At 43.0% G+C, this 25621-nt stretch overlaps 1 protein-coding gene across 1 annotated transcript in view; it reads right to left on the bottom strand.

The window, feature by feature from the left end:
- Window positions 1-25621, bottom strand: part of SUSD2 (sushi domain containing 2) — a 289389-nt gene that overhangs the window by 97439 nt on the left and 166329 nt on the right. The window contains exons 20-25 of the mRNA XM_088449259.1: window positions 23506-23774; window positions 17980-18126; window positions 17447-17599; window positions 12565-12813; window positions 9494-9760; window positions 8153-8329 (exon numbers count right to left, since the gene is read on the bottom strand). Coding sequence (XP_088305385.1) covers window positions 8153-8329; window positions 9494-9760; window positions 12565-12813; window positions 17447-17599; window positions 17980-18126; window positions 23506-23774 — 1262 coding nt within the window. The remainder of the gene's footprint in view (window positions 1-8152; window positions 8330-9493; window positions 9761-12564; window positions 12814-17446; window positions 17600-17979; window positions 18127-23505; window positions 23775-25621) is intronic.

Below are 25621 nucleotides of genomic sequence, written 5' to 3'. Positions count from 1 at the left end.
TTAGGTTAGTTATGTGCTGGTTGACAGGGCTGCGCTTCATTTTGTCCACATATTTTTTTGATGATTGGAAGCCAACAGCACTAGTTTTGCCTATCACACTGATTAAAAATAATTTTCACTCATACTGGACCACCAACCCGAGGCACCCCTGAAAGTGCCCTGAGGCACCCCCGGGTGCCACGGCACACAGTTTGGGAACCACTGGTATACTTTATGCATATTTTTGTTATGCCAAGTTAGCAGGATGCATATACGTATCACATGATGATGTGTGGGGGAGTGTTTATTTAATAAAGTCCTTTTTTTATGGTCTGTGAGTCTTGTCAGTTTTTTATTTTATTTACAGGTGGTTCTCCAACACCAGCATGCCCCGGCAGCCAAACTTTACATAGTTAAACAATAATTTCTGTTTTTAACATCACATTATTATTACATATTATTATTATTATCAACCCCACACCCACCACTGTGGTGGGTGTAGGGTTGATAATAATAATAATAATAATAATAATATGTAATATTACAGAGAGAAGCCCTAATGCTATCAGCATGAAACTGGATCTTCCTAGGGGGAAAGGGGCAGTTTTTTGCTTTTTTGCAGTCTCGATTTCCTAAGTATCCAGCCCCTAACAAACTGGCCTAGGGCTGGTTGGCACTATGTTGGCTATATTCGTACCAGTCCTGGCTGGTATAGCCTCGTGATGGTTAGTGGTGATCCCAGACTCCTTCTACCTTTTTCCTACTAGCTTAGGTTTAAAGGTCCATATGCTGGTGATATAGGTAGAGGGTGACTACTATCTACTGGGAGGGGCGGGGATACGGGACACAGAGCTAAGTCTTTGCCAGAAAGTAAAGGTGACAGAAAGCCTAGCTTCTCCCCAGCTATTAATATGGTATTTGTATGAACAATGTGAATATTCTGTATTGTGCAATATGTCTGTGGTTTTGTGCAGATCTCAGTCATTAACAATACCATAGGTTTCATACAACTTTACAAATGAAATGATCTAAGTCTCAGTTACCACACTATGCAGAAAGCACTTCCTCACAACCCAGATCAGTGCCACGCGACAAGTATGAGACATTTAGGGTTGGCCAGCTCTTAAAAAATAACGCTTAGACCAATGTCTGGAAGTATGGATGAATGACACAGTGCAGCCTTTAAACTAAAGCCAAGTCTGGCTTATCTCTACACCCACTGCCTGAGCAGAGGGGACAGCTGCAGGCTTCTTGTGGGGACAGACACCATTACATTTGGCATGTAAAACAGAGAAGAGATGAAGATTTACTGTGATTAATGTTGCTTTTATTTGGTTTAATATACTACATATTTTCTTTAGGCATATGGGACTGTAGATATGTGTCAATGTGCACACTGAGGACCTCATTCAGAGTCGGTCCTTGCGGCCGCACGGTCGTACGCCACCGATGTTCGCTATACTGCGCATGCGTAAAGTTCGCAATGCGCGTGCGCAAACTAGCCGCTACGATCAGAAATTTCTCTCTCCTTGAACACAGCCAGGTCGGTAGTTTGAGTGACAGATGGAGGCGTTTGTGGGTGGTAACAGGGGAAGGTGTTTGAAAACGGGGGAGTGGAGATCCGAACGCAGGCGTGCCTCATTATGCGAACGGCGTTTTATGGGAGTGCATATGGATTTTGGGACTGCATAATTAACAAAGTAGCGTCATGGCACATGTAACATGGGATGTTTTTACACTGACATGATCGTAGAGCTTAAGAGAGGGTATGGTCAACCTTAAGCTCTACGACCAGTTCCGATGGTTCCCGATGGTCTCGATTAATCCTTATATGCCCGGAGATGACGTGCAATGCGTACGAGATGGGGGCGTATTTTTTTGTCTTCCAACCGCTTCCTCCCCTTGGTCGGCCAACTACCGATCCGAACTTAGGGACACAACTTGCGAGGGAATCATTTGAATATCCGGCCCCTTTTCCCGTACGACCGTGCGGCCGCTTCGACCGACTCTGAATGAGGTCCTGAGAACCCTGCTACTATACTTTTATTGTATTCTTTATTTCAGTCAAGCCTGCTATTTTTCTACTTTTTAAAATAAAAAACCATTGAAATGAAATAATCACATTGAAAAGACTAAACATTCATCTATTTTACTGATTAATTCTGGAGCACAAAAGTGATTATAGGTGTTCTTGTCATATAAATAGATTTTGGTAAAATATCTTTAAATAATAGTTGTTATATTAGCTAGATCAATTCTGCCTTGGTCTATTTCTGTCATAAAAAAATAACATGTATTATTAATGTAACACCTGGGGTTATATTTACTAAAGTGAATTTTTTTTTAGAAGTGGAGATGTTGCCCATAGCAACCAATCAGATTCTAGCTATTATCTTCTAGAAGGTGCTAGTTAAATGTTAAGTAGAATCTGATTGGTTGCTATAGGCAACATCTCCACTGTTGAAACTATAACTTTAGTAAATATACCCCATTGACTCAATCTGCTCAGAGAGACTGAACTACAGAGAGTGAGAGAAGGAAGAAAGAGATTCTGTCTGGAGGTATTACAAGGGTTTCTCACTGGGAACTATACCAAGTTCCACCATAAAAGGGGGGTTTGGCATCAGAGGAGAAGTGCCAGATTATGGATGAGAAAGGAGGCACGGCCATCAGGAACACAGCCTGCACAGAGAGAGCCACTGGGGAAGAAGAGGCAGCAGAGCAAATACAGATGAGAGCCAGTGAATCCTGCACCCATCAAGAAAATTATTTCAGAGGAGGAAGAATCTGAAGAGAGAAGCATAGCTGGAGGAAAGTTGACAGAGACAGCACCACCATAATAGAGTGATGGATTTCCATAAGAAAGAGATGCCTACCTAAAAAGTCTCAGAAATAATTGCCATTATCAGAGTAAGAGCTATCAGTTCCAGTATCAGAGAGTAAGCTGCCAGTACCAGACAGGGAGCTTCCATTATGATGGAGAAGGCTGCCATATACTAAGCTTTCCTTTACAGACAAAAATTTGCCAAACAGAGAGTTCAGATACAGTCCAGGTGCCCAGAATAAATCCAGATCTGGTCCCAGAGTCAAGAGGGAGTACAGTATATTTACTTTCCAGCAATCTGCAGGGAAACCTGACAGTTGTAGTTATACTAGGGTTTTCAGGTGCCTGTCTTTGCCTAATGAGGAAAGCCATTGAAGACCCACCAATGCATTTGTCCCCCTACTTCAAGTGCCAAGCAGGTCTTCAGAACTTTTCCATGTCCACAGTATATGGTAGTAGAGCCGGGCATTATCACCTCGATCTGACGATTATCGGCGGATAGGGCAGATAATTGCAAAGTGTACATCCAGGACCAATATAATTGCATAGTGTACGTCCAGGACCAATCAGCAATGATTGGGCGGTTGGGCATGTGAAAACTTCCAACGAAATTTGATGGCCGGCCGACCGACCGTCCAACATTTATCCTGTTCTTTCACAGGGGAGGGGCCATACACTGTGAAATATCTGGTGAGAACACTGTGTTATCAAAGTTTGGTATCATGGGTCTGAGAAGAGGACCTTCATAATGCTTGTTGGCCTGATCCCAGGTTGCTATGGAATGAGGGATTAACCTGATCATATAAGACTGATTTTGGCCAAATTGGTCATGGGTGATGAGCACAATTTAATTTCTTATTTACTGGCAAGTACTAGCGAACTATATATACATTCTACCAAGATAAAGGGGGAAGATGAACCAGTACGGCATTAAGTAATTGAGTTATGATTTGTTTGTCTTGATTGGGTGACCACTTGACTACAAAAAACTAAAATAGTGTCTACATTTTGAAAATAAGGTCACCAGCTGGAAGATAGATTTTCCAGTGCATAAGACAAGTTTATCAAATAACAAAATATATAGGGATAAGGACTCATGTCCCCATTCAATTTATAATATTGACACACAACTCCATCATTTATAAAATACACTATGAGGTGCCACCAGATTTCCAGAATTCATTACAATTGTACCCATTTCAGATACTTCAACATACATATAAAAATTGTCCAAAATCTCTCCTTAAATTCCCACTTTAAGACATTATATTATATAATCTATGCGGGATGAAGTCATGTGACCGGCGGCCACAAGGCCAATGGTCACAATCCCGACAGCGGAATGCTGGCTAGGGAGTTATGATAGGTGTCAAAATACCGATGCCTATCATAATCCCGACGCTGGAACGCTGAGGACGACATCCCGAGCGAAAGTAAGTCCGGGGAGCCCTTAGTGTTAGCCGCAGGGGGGGAGGGTTAGGATTAGGGAGTCTACCGGGGTTAAGGTTAGGTTTGGGGGGGGAGGAGATTAGGATTAGGCATCCCTAGGGGTGAGGGTTAGGCACCTCCAGGGAGAGGTTAGGGTTAGGCACCCACCCCCCGGGAGTGTTATGTTTAGGGAGCGGTTAGGGGGTGTTATGGTTAGGCAGCGATGGGGGTAGGTTAGGGTTAGGCACCAGGGGGGGAGGTTAGGGTTAGGCATCACTAAGGGAGGGTTAGGGGGGGGGGACAGGGGAAGCTAGGGTACTTACCTGCCTCTGACAGGATCTTGATCCTATCGGGCAGCCGCTGTCAGGATTTGAACCGCCGGCATTTCAATCCCATTCACAGGTATGACAGCCATTTATTTATACAAGGGGCTAGATTAACTAAAATGTGACTTTTGACCCTGAAATTTAAAACTGTAATATTACTAAATGCAAAATACCCCTGATTTTGCAGGGATGCCGGCACTCGGGATCCTGGAGGTCAGAATCCCAATGCCTGCATCCCGACAGGGTTAGATTACCGACACTTGTCAGTCAGTATTCTAACCCTGTCCCAACCCTAACCCTCCCTCCTCGGTCCCTGACTCTAACCCCCCCAACTAGTGCCTAAACCATAACCTCCCCCTCCCTGCATCCTAAACCAAACCCTTCCCCTAGTGCCTAACCCTAACTCTAACGCAAACCTTCCAGCCAACTCCGCTACTTACCTTCGGGATTCTGGTGGTCGGGATGCTGGCACTGGGATTCTGACAAGTGTCAAGATTCTGGCACCGGCATTCTGAGTACTGGAATCCCCGCGTTCAGGATATTGAACGCATCCTGATTTTGTATGTACCTAGTCTTAGTTCTGCATAGTTGGAGTGTAAAGGATAACATGCAGTTTGATTCTGTTACTAAAAATTTTTTCTAAATGACTATATACGGTAAATATTCCACTTATAGTTTATATACAGTCAGTATATTCAGCACAGCAGCACTATACGTACATAGGTAAAACAAATACTGATTATAGTCCATAAGCTTTATAATTACAGCCATATGCAGTGTAAAGCATATACTGTACTACTAACTGATGTTTTCTACACTGTAAATGTTTGTTTTTTTCATACCAGTGAATTATTGTTTCTGAATACAATTACCGATGAACCCTGACACAGTTTAAGCACTTGTCAATTAACTAGATAATGAGTCTAATAATGGTACTGTCTAAACTACCCACTTCACAGTTTTGCTCATGGATGAGAAGTATGTTTGTTCAATGTGTCATACATCAATCAGATAATAACTTTTAGAAGGCTACCTTATTGAAAGCTAACATCAGACTACTTTCTGTGGGTTACAGCTGACAGGTGCTATTTGCATGAAGTCATAATGTCGTCTCACAGAATTGTCTGTCATTAACAATGTTGACAGTAGAAGGTCGACATTCATTATGTCGGTATGGTTAAAATGTCAACACCTGCAAACTGTTGACATTGTCAAAATGTCGACATTTCCAGGAGGCTGAGGGGTTAGGGTTGCCTTTAGGGTTAGAGACAAAGGGCCTGATTCAGAGCCGTTCGCTATTTGCGGTCGTTCGTTCAAAAACAAGGGGTGGCTATTCAAATGATCCGTTCGCAAAGTGCAGTCTGTTCACACCTCTAAGTCTGAACGAGCGAGCAAAACATACGCTCGTTTATTTGTTAAAAACGCCCCCTGGCCGCTCGCACCATACGTCATGTCCGCTATTTATTAGATTAATCGAGTACATCGACCAGCGTATGAACTGCTCGCTATTCTTGTGGTTGGTTTTTGCTACCACAATCTTGCGAGCAGTTCTGGCTATAAAATAACCCAGTGACGTGGTCAATGACGCTGCTGTATTAATTATGCACACCCATAAAACGCCCGTTTTGACCTTTAAGCACGCCTGCGTTCGGATCTCCACTCCCCATTTTCAAGCACCTTCCCCTGTTACCACCCACATACGCCTACTCCTGTCACTCAAAATAGCAGGCATTCGCTATATTGCGAGCACATGAATTTCGGCCGCACTGACTGGTTCGCGCATGCGTATAACGATCCGTACGCATGCGCAGATGTGCGAACATCGCTCGGAACGAGCGTACTGCCGCTAGCGAGTGGCTCTGAATGAGGGACAAAATTAGAACAAAACAACATGTCTTCATGCTATCAATGTCAACACAACGTAAACATGTTCAATGTCAACATTACCTTCATGTTGACATTACCTCCATGTCGGCATGATTGATGTCGACATTGTGAACATCAACCAGATATAGTATACCCATACTATTTGCATTATGCTAATATAACAGGTAACTTCCAAAGACCCCATTTTATCCCGCTAGTCAATCCAACCCATTGCTTGGGATTAGACCCAGCTGTGTATCGTAGCCACCATTGTATGAAGCATATGTACTTATAGTCTTGGATTCCTTTATAGTGGCATTACCAGGAACTGTGCCATAGTACTTGAAGACAGATAATACAGATTACCTGGTAACAGTCTGCAGTGTAATTCATTTCTACAGTTTTAATGGGTAACCACAAGTGTGAAAATAGGATTATACTGTTATGGATTGTGCAATGTTTCATTTGTTGCATAAAAAGATCTAACCATAGCAGAATAGGGGTAACATTTTAGGTGTAATATTTTAGCACACTCATTCCCTACCAATTGTGTTCTAAACAGGTTGTCGTAATGGTCGCTTCAACTTTTGACTTCAAACAACTTACAAAAAACGTTTAGCAGCTCTTAAATTAAATGGAAACTACAAACCCACAAATTATTAAAATGTATTGTTCTGTGACTGCCGTACCGCCACTGCTCCATATCAGCAGTTTGTTCTGCAATCATACTCCAAGTGTAAACTGATACCTCTGTACATATCCTTGCCAGGCTACTGAATTATACCTGCAAGCTATAATTGTTCCATAATAAACATTTATTGTGCAATGCTTTGTCTGGCATATGTGTAATATAAGTAGATAGAGATCATTTGAGTAAATACATCTACTGTAAATAGCATGTGATGAAAGAAATGATGGAGGCTCACATGATTTATGCAAACCTGTATTTATTGTGCAGTACATACACCTCCACCATTTCTTTCTTGTCTGTGGATACTGGGCGCATGAGTGAATGCCAGGTGTGAACTGCACTGCCCATATAGGTAGTGCCGCCATGCACTGCAGCTCTCACCCCTCTGGCTCCTTAACTAAACAGCATTACTCCTATGACACGCATACACAGAAAATATAAAGTTATAATAAAAACTTGCAAAACCGATGACTCTTCTAATTTGTGCATTTATAGTAAAAAGAGCTAGCAAGTGATGTACATTTCAGTTTTAGACGTCTGCCTCCAATTTCCTCCATGTTCCACTGCATGGAATTGTCAGAAGTCACGGCCGATTCAAATACTTTATACCAGATGGTCGTTTTATGCCACTAGTTTGTAACTTCGGTGCTGGAAAATACAATCTTTGATGACATTTTTTTTATACAATCTGATGTTCTCCCTTCACCACCAACACCAACAACCAAGCAGACCCGCTTTAGAATACAACACAGTTGCCGTCCAGTTCAGAAGTGTCAATATTGCTTGACCAAAGGCAAGAATATTGCAGGAAATCCTATTCTAGAACACCATGTCTATATCAAAAGATAAAATAAATACCAATTGATTCCCATAATACAAGGTGGTAAGCATATTAACATCCATAGAATGCTGGTACAGTAAGACAGAAGACGCTCTACAGTTTCCAAAGTTGGGAGTTGACCGAAACACTTGTACAGTAGGTAATATTAGTACGAAAGTGTAATTAGAAACAGAAAGCAAGCATAAAGCAGCACTTACCAGATACACAGTGACTTGTTTGCCCACTCCAAGTGCCATCAGCCTGGCACGTGCGAGAATAAGAGCCCGCTAACATGTATCCTTTATTGCAGGTAAATGTCACAGTGGAGTTTGCCAGGTAGCTAGTTCCTTCCTTCTTCCCATTATTTGGGGGCTCTAGCCAGCCACATGAGACCACTGGCATAGAAGAAAGAAGGACACAGTTTAACAACAACCAGCATAGACATGGTATACAGTATGTCAGTGACTAGTGCTTTGACAGTTAATGTCAAAGATTTAGGCCCTGATTCAGAGCCGGACGCTCTGACCAGAGCGCTCGCTCTGAATCAGGGCCCTCCTCCATTAATATGGAGCGTCCTCCTGGACGCTCGTATAGCTGTGGGTCACCACCCACAGCATATACGAGCGTGCAAAAAGATGGTCGCGATGGTCCTGACCATCGCAACCATCGGACTTGCGAGGGAAACCCTGCGGTCGGGTTTCCCAGCCGCAAGGCCAGGAGTGATTTTGGCTCTATCAGAGCCAAAATCACTCCCACTGACATCACTAGTGATGTCAGTGGGGCCGGCTTCAGACGGTAGGCGTTCCCATGGGAACGCCTCCGTCTGGCAGGCACGCCCCCGGCACGCCCACCAAAGGGGGCGTGCTGTCAATCAACATCGACAGCACGCCCCCTTTGGTGCGAGACCCGGAGCGATGGAAAGTCCTTCGCTCGCCGGGTCTCGCGCATGCGCACGATGGATCTCCCTCCGTCGTGCGCATGCGCAGTGGGGACCATCGACCCACTTGCGAGCGTACTGCCGCTCGCGAGTGGGTCTGAATGACCCCCTTAATGCCAAATGTAGACGTAGTACATTACTTTACAAGCACTGCCATCACATGATGAATGCTGCCAATTTTATAGTATAGATTCCTCAGGACTAGCTGGTAAAAGCATACTACTAGTATCCATGTGTTGCACCTGATCTTACATTTCATACATGACTTACCAATATTGAGATCCTTGGTTCTGTCTTTGTGTTCCTACACTAAGGCTAAAAATAGAAACTAATAAGCGGTAACACCATCATGTCTTGTTTTTATTATAGTACATTAAGAGGTGGTGGATACATGCCCCGACTTCTAAGTAAACAATAAATGCCAGGATGTGTTCTTACTGTTGGTTAATGGAATATTCTGTATTAATCCAATATCCTGTGTCAGATGGTTGGTTGGATGTCAGATTTTCCTAACGCATGATGGATAATTGCAATCGGTGTCACTTTCACACTCCCTTACAAATTACTGTAATGTCTGCCCTGTTTCCTACTGATATATCATTGTTTCCTTCCATTATCTTACCTGGCATCAGACTCTCCACCAAACTCTTGTGGCTATCGTGTGATAGTTTGGTTGCATTGCCAACCCATAGGGCTCCAGTAGTCAGTACATCAAATCTACAAAAAGAATCAATTCCACATAATTTCTTCATTTCATGAGTTAATGGATCATTGGGATCTTCCTGGACGGTAAAGGTGGGCAAGAAATTTGGGTTGTGTTTTAATTGATAGTTGTCTATCAAAGACTCTGAATCATAGGTGAATAGGGTGCTGTCAGTGGTCACTGCCCCTAGAATAAACACATTACTTCAGTAAAACAATCGTTACCCTGCATGCATTGAATATGTGATCATATGGTTTTATGTGTTTGGTTTTACATGTTTAAAAGGGCTTTTATCCATCTATTCAGGCATATACTCTCTATAGTAGGTGCTCTAGCTGAGCTGCTGGTGACATACATTGTACTACTGAATTAAATCATCTAAACAGTTTATACACATTTATCCATACAATAATAAATCGGTCAATGTTGATGTAAAGATACTTTTCCTATAAAATAATAATACAAACGTCGCTTTGAAAATGCCATTTGTGCCTATGTTTGTGTGAATGTGCCCAGCTGTATGCAACACTTAGAGGACCTGATTGAGTCGGACGCAATTCAGTGATGTTTTTTCTTCTGCGCATGCGTCTATGTACGTGTGCACAGAGTCGCAGATGTGATTGAGGCGCATGCGAGACACATGGCCTCAGAAATGTCTGACAATTTATTGGCCATTCTTGAGTGGAGACAGGGAGGTGGCTACGTGGATGCATGGAGATGGTCCGTATTATAGGTGTGTCGTGGGCATGTCGCTGGTAGTGGTTGTATACACAGGCACAGTATCATTCACATAGGGGGCTATATTCAGGCCCTGCCATAGGGCTGGTGTGAGTCTCGATTTCAGTGTCTGAAGACTCTGACAGTGGGCGTCTCAGTCCATGCACATTCCTCCCCCTAACACCCCGATATTTACCTTCGGGATGCCGGCGGTTGGGATACTGGTGCCGGGATCCCGACCTGTCGGGATGCCGACTACATCCCCACAAAATACCTACACATCAATGCGGGCAGCCACACTGCATTTACAGAGGAGTTCCATGGATTGCGGGCAGCCACACTGCATTTACAGGGGTGTCCCATGGATTGCGGGCAGCCACACTGCATTTACAAGGGAGTCCCATGGATTGTGGGCAGCCACACTGCATTTACAGGGGAGTCCCATGGATTGTGGGCAGCAACACTGCATTAACAGGAGTGTCTCATGGATTGCGGGCAGCCACACTGCATTTACAGGGGTGTCCCATGGATTGCGGGCAGCCACACTGCATTTACAATGGAGTCCCATGGATTGTGGGCAGCCACACTGCATTTAGAGGGGAGTCCCATGGATTGTGGGCAGCCACACTGCATTTACAGGGGTGTCCCATGGATTGCGGGCAGCCACACTGCATTTACAATGGAGTCCCATGGATTGTGGGCAGCCACACTGCATTTACAGGGGAGTCCCATGGATTGTGGGCAGCCACACTGCATTAACAGGAGTGTCGCATGGATTGCGGGCAGCCACACTGCATTTACAGGGGTGTTCTCTGGATTACAGGCAGCCAACAAACAACTAGAGGGAGCGCTGATGTTAGGTGAGAGATTTAATAAATATAACAGTATATAGTGAAAGACTATCAATATTACATAATGATTCCAGGAACTGATAATAAAATCATCAACATATATGGAGAACCAGACAGTGTTACTCGTATATTATAAAGGTAGTATTAGGACTTGTGTGCACACATAAATATCCTTTAAGAGTAGTAAATGTCAGTAGTAAATGATAACAGACTGTTTGTGAATAAACTCCTTCAAATTAATAAAGCATCCAAAAAATACTGAGGTTAGTTGTCAATTTGAGAGCAGTTGTTATTAAGCAATAAATATCACTTGTAGCAAGCAGGCAGCCAGGATGTATAGCACAAAAGGCAAAAGCTATATGCCGGTCTTGAAAACAATATAATTCTGTAGCAAGTAGATTGGTCACAATGCACATGCAGTCAAATGCTGTACTGACAAGCTTGGTGGTATTAAGGGCCGCAATATAGTTATTAATCATGGTTCACATGGGGCAGTCAAAGCTCCACGACATTGAAGTAATATATGGCTTTAAACTTCATGATATAATAAAACAGGCAAGTAATATGGGAACTTGTATGCATTGTAAGAAATGCAACTGCATGTAGAAAATGGTGATCACTGTGCAGAATGAGCCATGCTGATGTGTACAGAGTAATGCCAGGCTGTGTAAACAGGCTTTTTCGGATATTAGGTAAATCACCAGGACTGGAGCACATGGAGTAATTACTCCAGGCAGCACTGTCACAAATAAATCTAATGAGAATGGCAAGTAGGGCCTGAGCATTCTGTCTCTATAAGTAGCTACAAAACTGCTAACATTTATCAACTATTTTAATTATGTAGAAAATATGGAAAATTTCATCCGGCGGATGATATACCGACGCCGGAAGGCCGGTAGATGAAGATCCCAACTGAGGCGAGTATTTACCCTAACCCTCCCCAACCCTCCCTTACGGGTGCCTAACCCTAACTTCCACCCAGGGGTGCCAAAACCTAACCCCCCGCACCCTAAACCTAACCCTCCCGGGGGGGGTGCCTGACCCTAACCTCCCCCCCGGTGGTGCCTAACCCTAACCCCCCTTCCCCTAGCCTAACCCTAACCCTCCCAGGGGGGGGGGGGGGTGCCTAATCCTAAATCCCTCCAGGAGTCCCTAAACCTAACCCTCCCTCCCGCGGCTATGAGCTCCCGACGCCCGACTTACCTACGTTCAGTATGCCGGGTGTCGGGACGGCTAATGATAGGCGTCTGTACTTAGACGCCTATCATTAGTCCCATGCCGGCTTTCACTGTCAGGAAGCTTCCTGACTACATCCCGAATATATATAAACATTTTAGACTTTGTTACAGAAACTGAGAACTTATTTATGCCACAATATTTAATATCTTCATGTGTAAAATCTCAAGTTGATTGATCACTCACAGTCTGCACCAAGCTGGAAAAGCTGCTCAGGACTGGCATCCAGTGGTAACTGGGTTCCGTTCCTGAAGCTAAAATCATCTGCAGGATCATTGTTCAGGACTCCCATAAGCCCTTGTGTGTGGTTCATGAACTCCTCAGGAAGGAGGACGCTCACACTCAGGAATCCTCCTCTTCCTCTCACTTCCACTCCAGCCCCCGATGGGAACATCGCCGTCACACTTTGGTTAGTGCCAGAATACACAAATACCCCTTTGAGACAAACACAGATTAAGATAATTTTCTTACTTATATGGACAGAAAAGTTACCAAGCTATTTAACAAAGCTACAATGATCATTGAAAAACACAACACAAAAGCAACTATTACAGAGTCCGCAACAAAAGAATAAAGTAGGAAATGCCAACATATGCACTAAGAATAAAGACAGAAGAGACTGTAGGAAATATATGGGGTATACATGGGAGGTACTGTTGTGCAGGTAAATAGATCAGCATAAGGTATGGAGCAACCCAGCTGTATAGAGATGACCAATGCAGGAGGCGTGCTGGTACAATGATGTGAGCGGTGGGTAATGAGAATTTCAGAAAAGGAAATCAGTTTCATGTGTTGTAAAATGAATCCTTAGGGGTAAATTTACTAAAGTGAACGTTTTTAGAATTGAAGATGTCGTCCATAGCAACCAATCAGATTTTAGCTATTATCTTGTAGAATGTTTTCATAATTTAAGAAGTACCCAGTTGTCGTCAAATAGGCAATCCCAAAGATACTACTGTAGCTTAGGAAACATTGCTGGGAAAGGGAACTGGGATTTGTAAAAATATGGAAAATACAGGTGGAGAGCAAGAAAAAGTAATCTGTGCCATAATTACTTCATTTAAAAAGTGTGATGAAAATGTGACTATTGAATCAACAATCTCATTAAGTTTATACAGAAATAAATGTTTTGGTCTGGTTTATTATGTACATCAGATCTGGAGCATAATGTTTTCCATAGCTGCCCTTACAGGCCTGCTATCTATGGAGCGACTACTGTTTATTTATTTAGCAAAGTACATTGAGACAAACTAGCAGACTTCAAACCAGATGAATACTACATCATGAATACTACATCAGTATACATCCTTACATAATGTACTGTACAATATACAGAAAACATATAAATTGGCAAAATTGACAAATAAGCAATCAGAACTGAAAAACATTGTTAATAATCTGATGGATTTCCGCAGCACACCTGTTCTGTCATGGACCAATTTGAAACCATAGAACATTTGTTGAATATTGTTCTGGACATTTTCATAAATGGAAATAAAATCCCAAAGACAAGGCCCTATTTGTCACAGTCTGCATCTCAGATGTGGATGTGATGTAATAATATCGCCAGGATTCACAATGCGATACTTGCTGGATGTATCAAATATCAAAGCTATGTCCTTGCGTACACTTTTCAGGGTATTTTTTGCAAAAAACAGTCTGATAGTGTGACTGCACATGCGCCATCAGCTCTCCCCTCCTTGATCGCCTCTCCCCCCCGCGACCCACCCTCTCCGCAGCTAAGCTTACACTTACCTACTCAGTGATCGGTGCTCTGGTGAGGTCCTCTGGGACTCCAGTTAGCTGTTTTCTTCAGGACCGTACTCTGTGACCCCGGCCAACTGCTCTTACAGCATAGACCAGCTGAGCGGAGTCTCAGAGGACCTCACCGGAGCACTGATCACTGGTTTGGGTGCAGGTAAGTGTTATCTATTTATTTAAACTTTTTTTTTACACTGTGATCAGCACTGCAGTCTATCAGACACGCAGGCTGATGACAGGCACCTACTCCGGGCTCTGCTTTCCCTGCCAGCAGGTACAGAAAGCTAAGTTAGAGTGGGGGAAACCCGGCCTAAAACTATCTCCAGGTGTCGTTATTATCACAGGGTTTTCTTCCCAGAATTTTTTCACAATTCACTTTGGTAAATTTGAAGCAGATCGCGTTTTCCATTACAATTCTGGGAACTGCGATCTGCCTTCTAGAAATATGCAAATTACAGGGCTTGGAGTAATTTTTTTTTGAAAACTGCTCAAAAAGCCCTTTAATACTGTACATTTATGTGACACTATCATAATGAGAAAACACCCTTTTTCACAACATATTAGTAAAAAAATTGATAAATAGGCCCTTGAGGGTATATTTACTAAAGTGCGGGTCTATAGAAGTGGAGGTGTTGCCCATAGCAACCAATCAGATTCTACTTATTTATATAAGTGTGTCTTCAATAAATATAATAAAGATACCAGCCATACAACAGACAGGGCATGTGATGCTTTCCATTGTATCAATGTAGCCAATGTGGAGATTGTAGACAGAAATGTTTTAGTAATAAAGTTGTATTGATGTGAATTTCCCATCTCTAATTTTGACAACATTGCCCAAACCAGATTTAAATGTATACACATGGTGGTTTTGTAATGCAGTACCCAGCTCCGCTCGGGTGGAAGTCGTAGATCTGTCTCTCCCTAGGCAGTTGGCTCCCTCCCTCAGTGGGCTGCACTCTGGTGATCTCTGCTCCCTTGTACTAATTGCGCCTCCTGCACAGGAACCACCTCTAGGGACTTGTACTGAGCCGGCCCCTATGTTCTCTTCAGTGACTGCCCTCCGGTATTCTCGTCACGATACTGCAGCCTCCCCAGATGACAGGGAGGTCTACCGATCATCGAACATTCCTGAACAGCAGGTACACCAAAGCTTTTGTAATGAGTCACCTCATGTGACAGCAGCCCTCTGTACAGCTTTACTGAAGGCTCTGGACTCCTCTCACTGCTCACAGCAAAAGCTCCTCTTCGGAGCACAGGGCTAAAATTATTTAGACTTGCTAAGAGTCTGTGAGCAGGACCCCTCCCCATGGAGCCCCGCCCACAGCCCCCTGACTACCGATCGCATACCTCCCAACATGACCTTCTCCAGGAGGGACACAATGCTCTGGTCCTGGACTTCCCTGGTAAGAGGTAGGGTTGCAGCGCAATTCAAAATTCAAATAGGGGAGCCACACCAACTGTCATTTCACACACTGCCAAACATCACTGGCTGGGACTCACTGGCAGTTGGTGTGACTCCCCTATTTGAATTTTGGACTGTGCTACAGCCCCCCCTCTGGAGACTCCACCAATCATAAATTACCAGGGAAGTCCAGGACCAGAGCATTGTGTCCCTCCTGGAGAGGGTCATGTTGGGAGGTATGGCGATCGCGATGATCCTTAGACACTTGTCTGAGAAAACTACCTACACAGCATCACAATCCGTTCAGTGGTTCTGGAGTTTATAGCAATCAGACAAACAAACAGACGTTTTCATTTATAAGATATATAGGGGTCTATTTACTAAGCAGTGTTAGGAGACAGAGTGAAAAGTGATAAGGTGCCAGCCAATCAGCTCCCAACTGCCATTTTTCAAACATAGCCTGTGAGATGGGAGCTGATTGGCTGGCACCTTATCACTTTTCACTCTGTCTCCTAGCGCTGCTTAGTAAATAGACCCCATAGATAGCTACAGATAGATGAATCACTTACAGTATATTATTGTATTTTAAAGAGAACCTTCCATTTTTTTGTTTTCTGTCTCAGATAAAAACAATGTATTTCCTATTTTAAAATACGTTTTTGCCATTCACAGGATTTACTATACAATATTATCCACAGGTTGTCATTGCTATATAAAATGGTGTTTGTATCATGCTATGTGGTTGTCCCAACTGTGATGACACTGCTTTGGAAAAGTAAGGAAAAACTTGGCGATCCAATCGGGTAGAAATGCGGCCTCTTAACTAACACCTAGGAATCTATCCCAAAACAGATCCAGAATGTGTTAACGAATAAAATGGTAGTCGGTAAGGAAGATGGCGCTAATATGGAGGGGACGATGTAAGTGGTAAGCAAGATACACGTATCTGAAATAGATGGTCTATCAGAAATTTATCTTTCTTGCTCAGATTTTGACACACTCGGTAGGTATATGGGCGATTCCATGAATATGTTGAAAAAAGGTTGATAATACCAATGTTGAGAAAGGGGATACGGTTCCCGAAACGTTGACCTGTATGTCACATTAAAAGTTACCCCGCAGTGGGTCCTTTGTTCACCTGATATTGAAGTCTCTGAGTGCCGCCTCTGTGGACTGTGTATATATATATATATATATATATATATACACACACATACACACACAGTATGTATATATATATATATATATATATATATATATAAGCGCTGCGGAATATGTGTGTGCTATATAAATAACTGGTACTAAATAAATTAAATAATTAAAATACTAATATATGGTCTTCGCACCTTTAGAGTGTAAGTAAGATACGAGAATTTCATACCACCATCTAAGAGATTACCTGAAGAAACCCTCCAGAAAAGTTATCTTGAATACATTCCGTCTCCCTAAGAGAGTTCTGCACGGCATTTAGAACAAGTGTGACAATTACCTCTTTGTACTTAATATTTTACTATACTACACATTGGTATTATCTTTTCTTCCACATATCCATGGCATCGCCCATATACCTGCCGAGTGTGTCAATATCTGAGCAAGGAAGATAAACTTCCGATCGATCATCTATGTCTGATAAGTAAATCTTGCTTACCACTTACATCGTCCCCTCCATATTAGCGCCATCTTCCTCACCGACTACCATTTTGTCAATGGCATTATAAAGTTTAACATTTAGTTCAAATAAAGTTGACATTATATTACACTGAGTGTGCTCTCGTTTTCTTTTGGCTTGACTGAGATAAGATAGGGTAATCTGCGAACAAAGAAGTTAAAGCAATATGATATGTTGCTATTATCGAAACAAGATTAATAATTTTGGTAATGAATACCAGCTTGTGGACTCACCCCTTAGGTCCAGCCAGCTCCGATCAAGTCTAAGAACCTCCTGGTTTAGTAGAACCTCCAGACTGTCGGTGAGTTCTGCGAGACGTACCTCAATCACGTCAGATCTGCTCTCCTGCATGGCCACCGAGGAGAAGCCGGTGATTGAAGAGGAACCTTCAGAGCAAGACAAAACAAACTGTTTGTATTTGTGTTTCTTTATAGATATCCAAAACTATTCCCAGTAGTGTGTACAATCTACACATGTAAGTGTGCGTTTCATGCCTGTTCAACCCTGAGGGGTTACAGTTAGAGTCTACTGTTCAGCACATGCCTGTATAATGAAATGTTACTCCTCTAACACCTTTTGACGGCTCATCATAGACGCTTTAGGATGAGCCGTCAAAATGTTACTCCTCTAACACCTTTTGACGGCTCATCCTAAAGCATCTATGGCTATTGGGATGAACATACTGTAATAGGCAGAGATTGTTGTCAGGAAAGTGTCCTTTGCTCTTCTAGTTAGTGAACTGTTCTTACATATGGCAGGTGCATACCATTTGGGGATACAGCAGCAGGCTTTGTCCGGCCCTGAATCATGAGTGAATGATTATTAGAGCTGACCAGGGTGTATTCTCCATACCCCTTGAAAGTGAAATTTCTCCCATCAAAGGTGATAAAATGAGGATCTCCAAAGGCAGAAGCTGCAACAATAAAGACTGCACTTAGCTGTATATCCTGTAAGTAGTTATACATATTAATTACTGTGATGTAGGAAAATACACAGAGAAACACCATGATAATTCCATCTAAAATCATGACCTTAAATAAACTAAGTTATTGTTCCCCTAACAGTAACTATATGTAACAGAACCACTTGCCTCACGTCTTTGCTTTGAGTTACAGATATCAAAGAAATTCCCTATCAGCATTGGGTCTCACCCAACTCACAGTAGTTCATAGTATAATTTACAGGGTTTAAAATACAAACAAATTGCTGTAATTTGTATAGCACCAGGGGTATTTTATGTCTAATTGAGCTAGTTTTTAAGTGATTTTTAGCCAGCATTTAGATAATTTAGTTTCTATAAAATCTGAAAAAATAACAAAATCATGTAAAATTGAATATATTTTTGATGTGTTGAACCAACTGCACGCTTAATCTATAATCCCTTTTAATTTAAAATTGTATAGGTCCTAAAGTGTCAGATGTTCATCGCGCTAACATATTTGGAATCAATCATTTTTATTAACTTTTTCCATTAAAAACAAAGAAAATAAAGAGACAGAAACTAACATCAACAAAAAAAGCAAACAACAAGAAAATCATATAACACTGCATATAGTCAAAATTGGTCAGACAGACAGCAAATATAGCAAAATCAGGCACAATATACATGCAACAGGTAAGCAACAGTGTGAACAGAAAACAGAAGCTTTATGTACAGTATATTTATATATACAGTACATATATATATATATATATATATATATACATGCAAACACACGGAATGGGATTGAAATGCCGGCGACTATTTAGCCGCCGATTCAAATCCCGACAGCAGATGGCCGACGGAGGAGATCCCAACAGAGGTAAGTATGTTTCCTATCCCTAACCCTCCCCCCCTAACCCTCCCTTAGGGGTGCCTAACCCTAACCTCCCCCTAGTGGCTAACCCTAACCTCCCCCCAGGGGTGCCTAACCCTAACCTACCCCCCTAGTGCCTAACCCTAACCCTCCCTTCCCGTAGCCTAACCCTAACCTTCCCCGGGGGGGGGGAGCCTAACCCTAAATCCCCCCGGGGATCCCTAAACGTAACCCCCCCATCCCCGGGCTAAGTGTAATACTTACCCCGTAACAGTCAGGATGGCGGGGGTGGGGGTTCCGGTGTCGGGATTAACATAGGCATTGATATTTCAACGCCTATTTTAAATCCCTTGCCGGGATTACACTGCTGGTATTGAGACCGGCGGCCGCATAACTACATACCCAAACACACATACATTAAACTTACTCTTCCTTCATGTGCTTTTCCTTCTCTAACTACTGTAATAACAGTATCTCCTCCCCACTGCCGACAGCGGCACCAAACCTTTGGGTTCAGCCGACACTGCTTCTCGTGTATTATGACCATTGATGCAGCAATGTTTATAAACCTTGTAGTCCATGTTCTGTAATGTTTTGTACTGCAAGTCTCTTTTATTCTCATTTTAAATCAAACTGTTTCTCTTTATGTACTTTGTAAGGTGCTGCGGAACCCTTGTAGCACCATATAAATAAAGGATAATGATAATGTGACCACCACGTTGGATGTTTTTAATGGAACTTGCAATATACTTATTTTACACTAGATGGAGATATGGCACTAAAAAAAGAATTTGCTTGTAAATGATCACAAAACTGCTGTAGGAATTTTTGAATGATTTTACATTAACTGCACCTATTTCTTCTGTATTGCAGGTCCAATATTTATGGTAGGTGGAATACCTACTTTTTAAGTAGTGCTAGTAGCACTGAAGTTCCATCCATTCATTGATTTTAACTATTAAAGCTGCATAAAAACTAGTGACAGGTGCGATTGTTGGTTATATGAGCAGGAGGACCAGTCAGAAGTTACAAGATTGCAGTCTTGCTCCCCCTGTATACCATACTTGCCAACTCTCTCTGATTGTCAGGGAGACTCCCTGAAATATTAGCAATCTCCCAGACTCCCTGAAGAGTCTAGCAATCATCTTAATTTTACTTTACCCCCATTATGTAGCTGTTATATACTTGGGAAAAAAAAAAAAGAAATCACTGTTATGTCCCTGCCTATAAGGCACATTGGGCCTGATTCATTATGCATCGCTATTGTGATCGCAGCAGCAATTACGCATGCAGATCCGTTGCGAAAATATGCTAATGAATGCAATCGCAATGCCTTCGCAGGCCAACAGAAATACGGCCACTTCCCCTTACTCACATCAATACCTTGCAAGTCTGCAAAAACATCGGTACCATCAAGTAACATCAGAGCCTCACGCACAATTACACAAGGTCAGACCTTACTCAGAAATTGCTAATCTTCCGTGTTGCAGTGAGAGCTCAAGCTGCGTATGCCATTGCAGTGGCTAATTTATGCACGCCCCTGTAATGGCGTTAAAACACACTTGCACGCCTGCGTTTCGCAGACCAACCCTCCCACCCGTCAACACCCCCAAACGCTCACTTCCTGTCAATCACTCTGCGATGGGTCTGTGTGGTCTCTTCGATCGAAGTGATGCCTTTGCGCACGCGCACTGTAATGCATGCGCACCACACAACAATCGGCCATCTGCGTGCGTAATCGCAATTGCGATCCATTATGAATCAGGCCCAATGATTCCTATGGCTACATGCATTTCTATATAAGGTTTTTCTTGGCCACTTATATGAAACCGACATTAGGTTGTAAGTCAGTATTATGACACGCCTCTCAGATGTAGCAGTACACGTCCACTTTACCACCGCGCTCATAGGTGCTGCTCTCACATTCTCCCTGACATGCTTTTTCAAAAGTAGGCAAGTATGCTGTATACCCATCCCACAGCATCACACTGCCCTATGGATGACCAATCAATGGAGCCCTGGGGTCAGTTCCATTCTCAGATGAGGGGAAGAAGTAAATTTAATAGGTGGTAATGCAAACTGAAATTCTTGTTTATAAAATACTACTCAGTTGAGACTTATTTATGTCTTAAATTAGTGATAAGAGTAATGGGACAAAAGTAACGTGTGTTATTCTTGTCTGATTGAATGTTTTTCCATTATATTGCCTATAAATGTGTTTCTTTTGTAAACTGACCCTGAAGCAAAAGCTTCCCATTGAAAGTATACTTTGAAGCCTAATTTCAATACCTCTCTAGACAAATTTAGGCCTAAGTCAGGAAGAGCGTGTGTGTGTGTGGACTGGAAAAGGCTGATTATTTCTTTGTACCATTCAATGGGGCATAATTTTCATAGTTTGCATCTCAGATGCCGATGGGATATGATAACTTCACCCAAATTCGCGTTGTGATATTTGAATACATCGCAAGGATGTATGAATTATTACATGCAGGGACAGAGCTTGCGAGAAAGCTCTGTCCCTGCGAATCCTCTACCCTATACTTCGCAGGGTATTTTTTGCAAAAAACACCATGAGACTGTGCTGTGCATGCACCGCCTGCTACCCCCCATCTGATCCCTCAGAGCAAACCCCGCGGCACGATCAGGGGCGCCGAGAGAGGGTGGGGAAGCGAGTTCTAATTACGTCACAGCAACCCAGCACACGCTGCTGTGTGCTGGGCTGCACTGGGAGACTGCTCGTGGCTGCTAAAGCAGCAGCTGGAGCAGTCTCCTATGCCTATGTGAGGAGCGATCACGCTGATCGCGCCCCCCATTGGCTGTGCACCGGGCTGAGGGGCCCACAGTGCTCCCCTCCCCATTGCACAGTGCCGCAAGCGCCTTTGCGGCGCTACAAAAATATTTTTTTCTTAATTTTTTTCTAATGGGGCATGGCCACACCTCCCACCATTAGGCCATGCCCCCTGATACCTGGGCTCGGCTCGTCTGCTGGTGGCACTGGGCACGATGCATGTGCAAAGGGACTTCTGGGTCATAGCATGTTTCCCCGATAATAAGACACTGTCTTATATTTTTTTTTTATCAAGAAAACTCCATAGGGCTTATTTTCGGGGTAGGGCTTATTTTAATTAACATTGACAGCAATTTCAATAATTTAATACAATTCTTTACTTACCTTTTACCTTTATTTTTTTCCCTCTTTTTCTCTCCTCTCCTCCGCGGCGCTCCATGTGGGGGGCGGAGCTGGGAGTATTTTAGTATAGCGCAGGCAGGGACCGGACAAAATGGGGATTTTATTTTCAGGTAGGGCTTATTTTGGACCGTTTTCCAAAAGTAAGGGTAGGGCTTCTTTTCGGGGAAACACGGTATACCCGGAAATCTCCTTATTGCAAAGGACATCTCTTATCACCTGTCTACGATCACATTTATATGTACATATCAGCTTTATTAACTCCAGTATGTAATGGATAAGTGGCGGGATGTATTTCATCCACGATGTGATGCTTAGAAGAACATCCCATCCCCAGTCAGCTGCTCTGTGCTGTAAACTGAGATACCGGCAACTCAGTTTACAGCACAAAGCAGCTGACTGGGGTCACAGAGCAGGAGCCAGGTGATCAGCTGACCAGAGTCACAGAGGAGCTCACCGGATCACCGGTCCCTGGTGGCAGGTAAGTGGATTTTTTTGGTTTGTTTTTTAAATGTGATCTATTTAGTCACCCAACGCTGATCACAGGCGCCAACTCTCGGCTCTGCTTTGCCTGTCAGTGTCAGTGAAACAGGGAAAAGCCCTAATAACACCATCTCCAGACAGATTACATTTCCCATTACAAGTATGGGATATGTGATCTGCTTACTAAAATAATGCAAATTTAAAGGCCTGGAGTAGTTTTTTTATGAAAACTGCTCCAAAAGCCCTTTAATACATTTAAATGATACTAAAATAATGTGATCGGGGTGTGAAAACACCTGCTTTAGTAAAAATAATATTGACAAATAAGCCTGAATTTCTGAATACAGCCCTTCACTCCGATGTGTATCGAACACAATCAGAGCAGACTGGCAGGATCATCTGTCTGCCACTCGGACGCCAGACACATCAATTTGTGCAAAGCCCCAGATAGCCTGCCCCTAACCCTGATGGGGAAGGGGGGATAGAATTTACATTAATTTAAATGTCTCATCCTGCAAACCTAAACCTGTTTTATCATGTTTGTTCTAAACGAGGTGCACAGGTGCAATAGCCTGCATTGTATGCATTTTACCAATAGTAGCTCTTACCTTTGTTGATGCAAAATGCTGCACCCACACATGAACTCAGTATAGCCTTTTATCACACTGTCCCTTAGACAGATCTAGTACCAAGGGTTGCACTATGCAGCAATACTGTGTTAATTTGATTGCACTAAAAATACGGAACCATTCATATAATAATCAGTAATCTTAATTTGATATTACTGAACTTTTATATCCTATATATTTCATGAATATTTACTTACAGACTTTTGGTGGCTTATATGTGCGACAGTCACTGGATGGTCTGAGTTCCATGTAGTATTGGCAGTTATCTGACCACAGGCAACAGTAATAGAAACTGATCACATCATAGAGCCAGTGAGAGAAGCCTGGCACTCTGGGGGGCTTCTTATATGGAGGGGAGCCCCAGTCATGACCTCGGTCAGGGGTGCTGCCACCTAGTGAATCACTAGTGAGAACCTGGAAACCCTTAGCATCATAGCAGCACTGCTGCCCCGCTGCATATTCAGGACTGGGAAGAGAGAAATCAGATGGATTATAAGAAGCACAAATAATAATTTGTCCCTTTCATGAATCTTATTAAAGTTTTACACATTCAGTATTCATTACATGTGCATAGACTTGTGCTAATCTGATCCAGTTTGGTGGATGGAGAAAACGCTCTTAGGCATCATTTAAAAAATGCCATTAGTGAGCGATCACACATGCAGTGAGATTAACAATGTTAAACTAAAGGACTACTCTCCGGGCCTACAATAAATACAACATCATGGAATGAAGAAACTATAGTCTGTAACTCCACTGTAGAACCACTTAAGCCAGAGGTTCCCAAATGCGGTCCTCAATGAACCACAACAGTTTAGGTTTTAGACATATCCATGGATGAACACAGTAACCTGAACTATTAGGATGCCTTGAGGACCAAGGAGCTCATTCAGAGCCGTTCGCTAAGCAGCGGCCACTCGCTTGCAAAAGGGGCCGGGTATGCAAATCAAGCGATCGCACTTTGCGGTGTAAGGACGCCCTCTATGTCATAGAGACTGGTGGCAGTGAGCGTACGCAGGACTATAAAACCTCCCACCTGTCACTCGCTGCACACATCATCTCCAGGAAGTGTGTATTTAATCGGGAACATCGAGGGCCGTCAGTGCTGCTCGCAGCGTTTGTGATAGACCCTACCCTCCCGCAAGCACTGCGAGCAGTTCAGGCTAAAAAACAACCAAGTGACGTGTTCAATGACGCTACTTTGCTAATTGTGCACACCCATTAAGCTCCATTTTGACGCCCAGACACGCCTGCTTTCGCACATCCACACCCCCGTTCACAAGCACCTTCCCCTGTTACCACCCACAAATGGCGCTATCTGTTACTCAAAGTAGCGGCCAGTCTGTGTGCAATGAGCGCTCGATTCCCGATCGCTAAGACTGGCTTGCGCACGTGCATTGCGAACCATACGCATGCGCAGATGTGCGATTATCGGCAAGAGCGAGCGGCCGCTGCTTAGTGATCGGGTCTGAATGAGCTCCCAAGTTTGGGAACCTCTGACATAAGCTTTTCCCTGGGAACTAGGCTGGTGTCACAAAATCTGCCTTTATATTTACAAAAATGTGAATTTTTATGTGTTATGTTTTACATATGCCTTAAGATACCCTGTTCTTATCTATTATACCTGCACATACCCCCTCTAGATGTATCCAGGCACTTTGCAGCATTAATTATTTCATTATTTAAAAATTTTCACCGTCAAGTATATATAATCATTTATTATATATTTATACTGTATATATTATTTAGAAATGACGACACACAAAAGGGACTTTAAAAAAATCTTATGGAAAATACATGTTGGCCCAGGACAGGTTCAGGAATGTGGTTCCTGATTAAGTCATATACCCCTTTCACATCGGAAACCCGACTCTGACCTGGGATTTGTATCCAGGTCCAACCTGGTTGCACCTACGACCTGGGTTATTCCCGGGTTGGCCCAGTTCACACTGTACCCGGGTGAGCCCTGTATAACTCTATGGATGTAATTAAAAATTTACTTTTTCAAGCTCACATAGATGAGATCACAAAATGGCTACGTTGGGACTGCTCACAGCATTGCAGGAATCATGGCCAACGGAGTACATGTGTGTAGCCCTGAGTTCATGAGTATCTGTGCTTTACTGCTGTTTCATTCAGTCAGTGAGAGCATGATGCAGCTTCTGACACTGTGCAACATAGTGTGCACTTATTTCAGGAAGAGGAGGAGGGCACAGTTTGTGGCTGAGAAGGTTACCACTCAAAGCCAATATTTTGGATGTCGCGTGCAAAGTTCTAATACCTACTGGACCTACTGACCCCAGCACTTTCTAG

The sequence above is a fragment of the Taudactylus pleione genome, unplaced genomic scaffold, assembly GCF_031769625.1.
Source record: "Taudactylus pleione unplaced genomic scaffold, aTauple2 ptg000479l, whole genome shotgun sequence".
Classification (NCBI taxonomy): Eukaryota; Metazoa; Chordata; class Amphibia; order Anura; family Myobatrachidae; genus Taudactylus; species Taudactylus pleione.
This window is presented reverse-complemented; position numbering and strand designations above follow the sequence as displayed.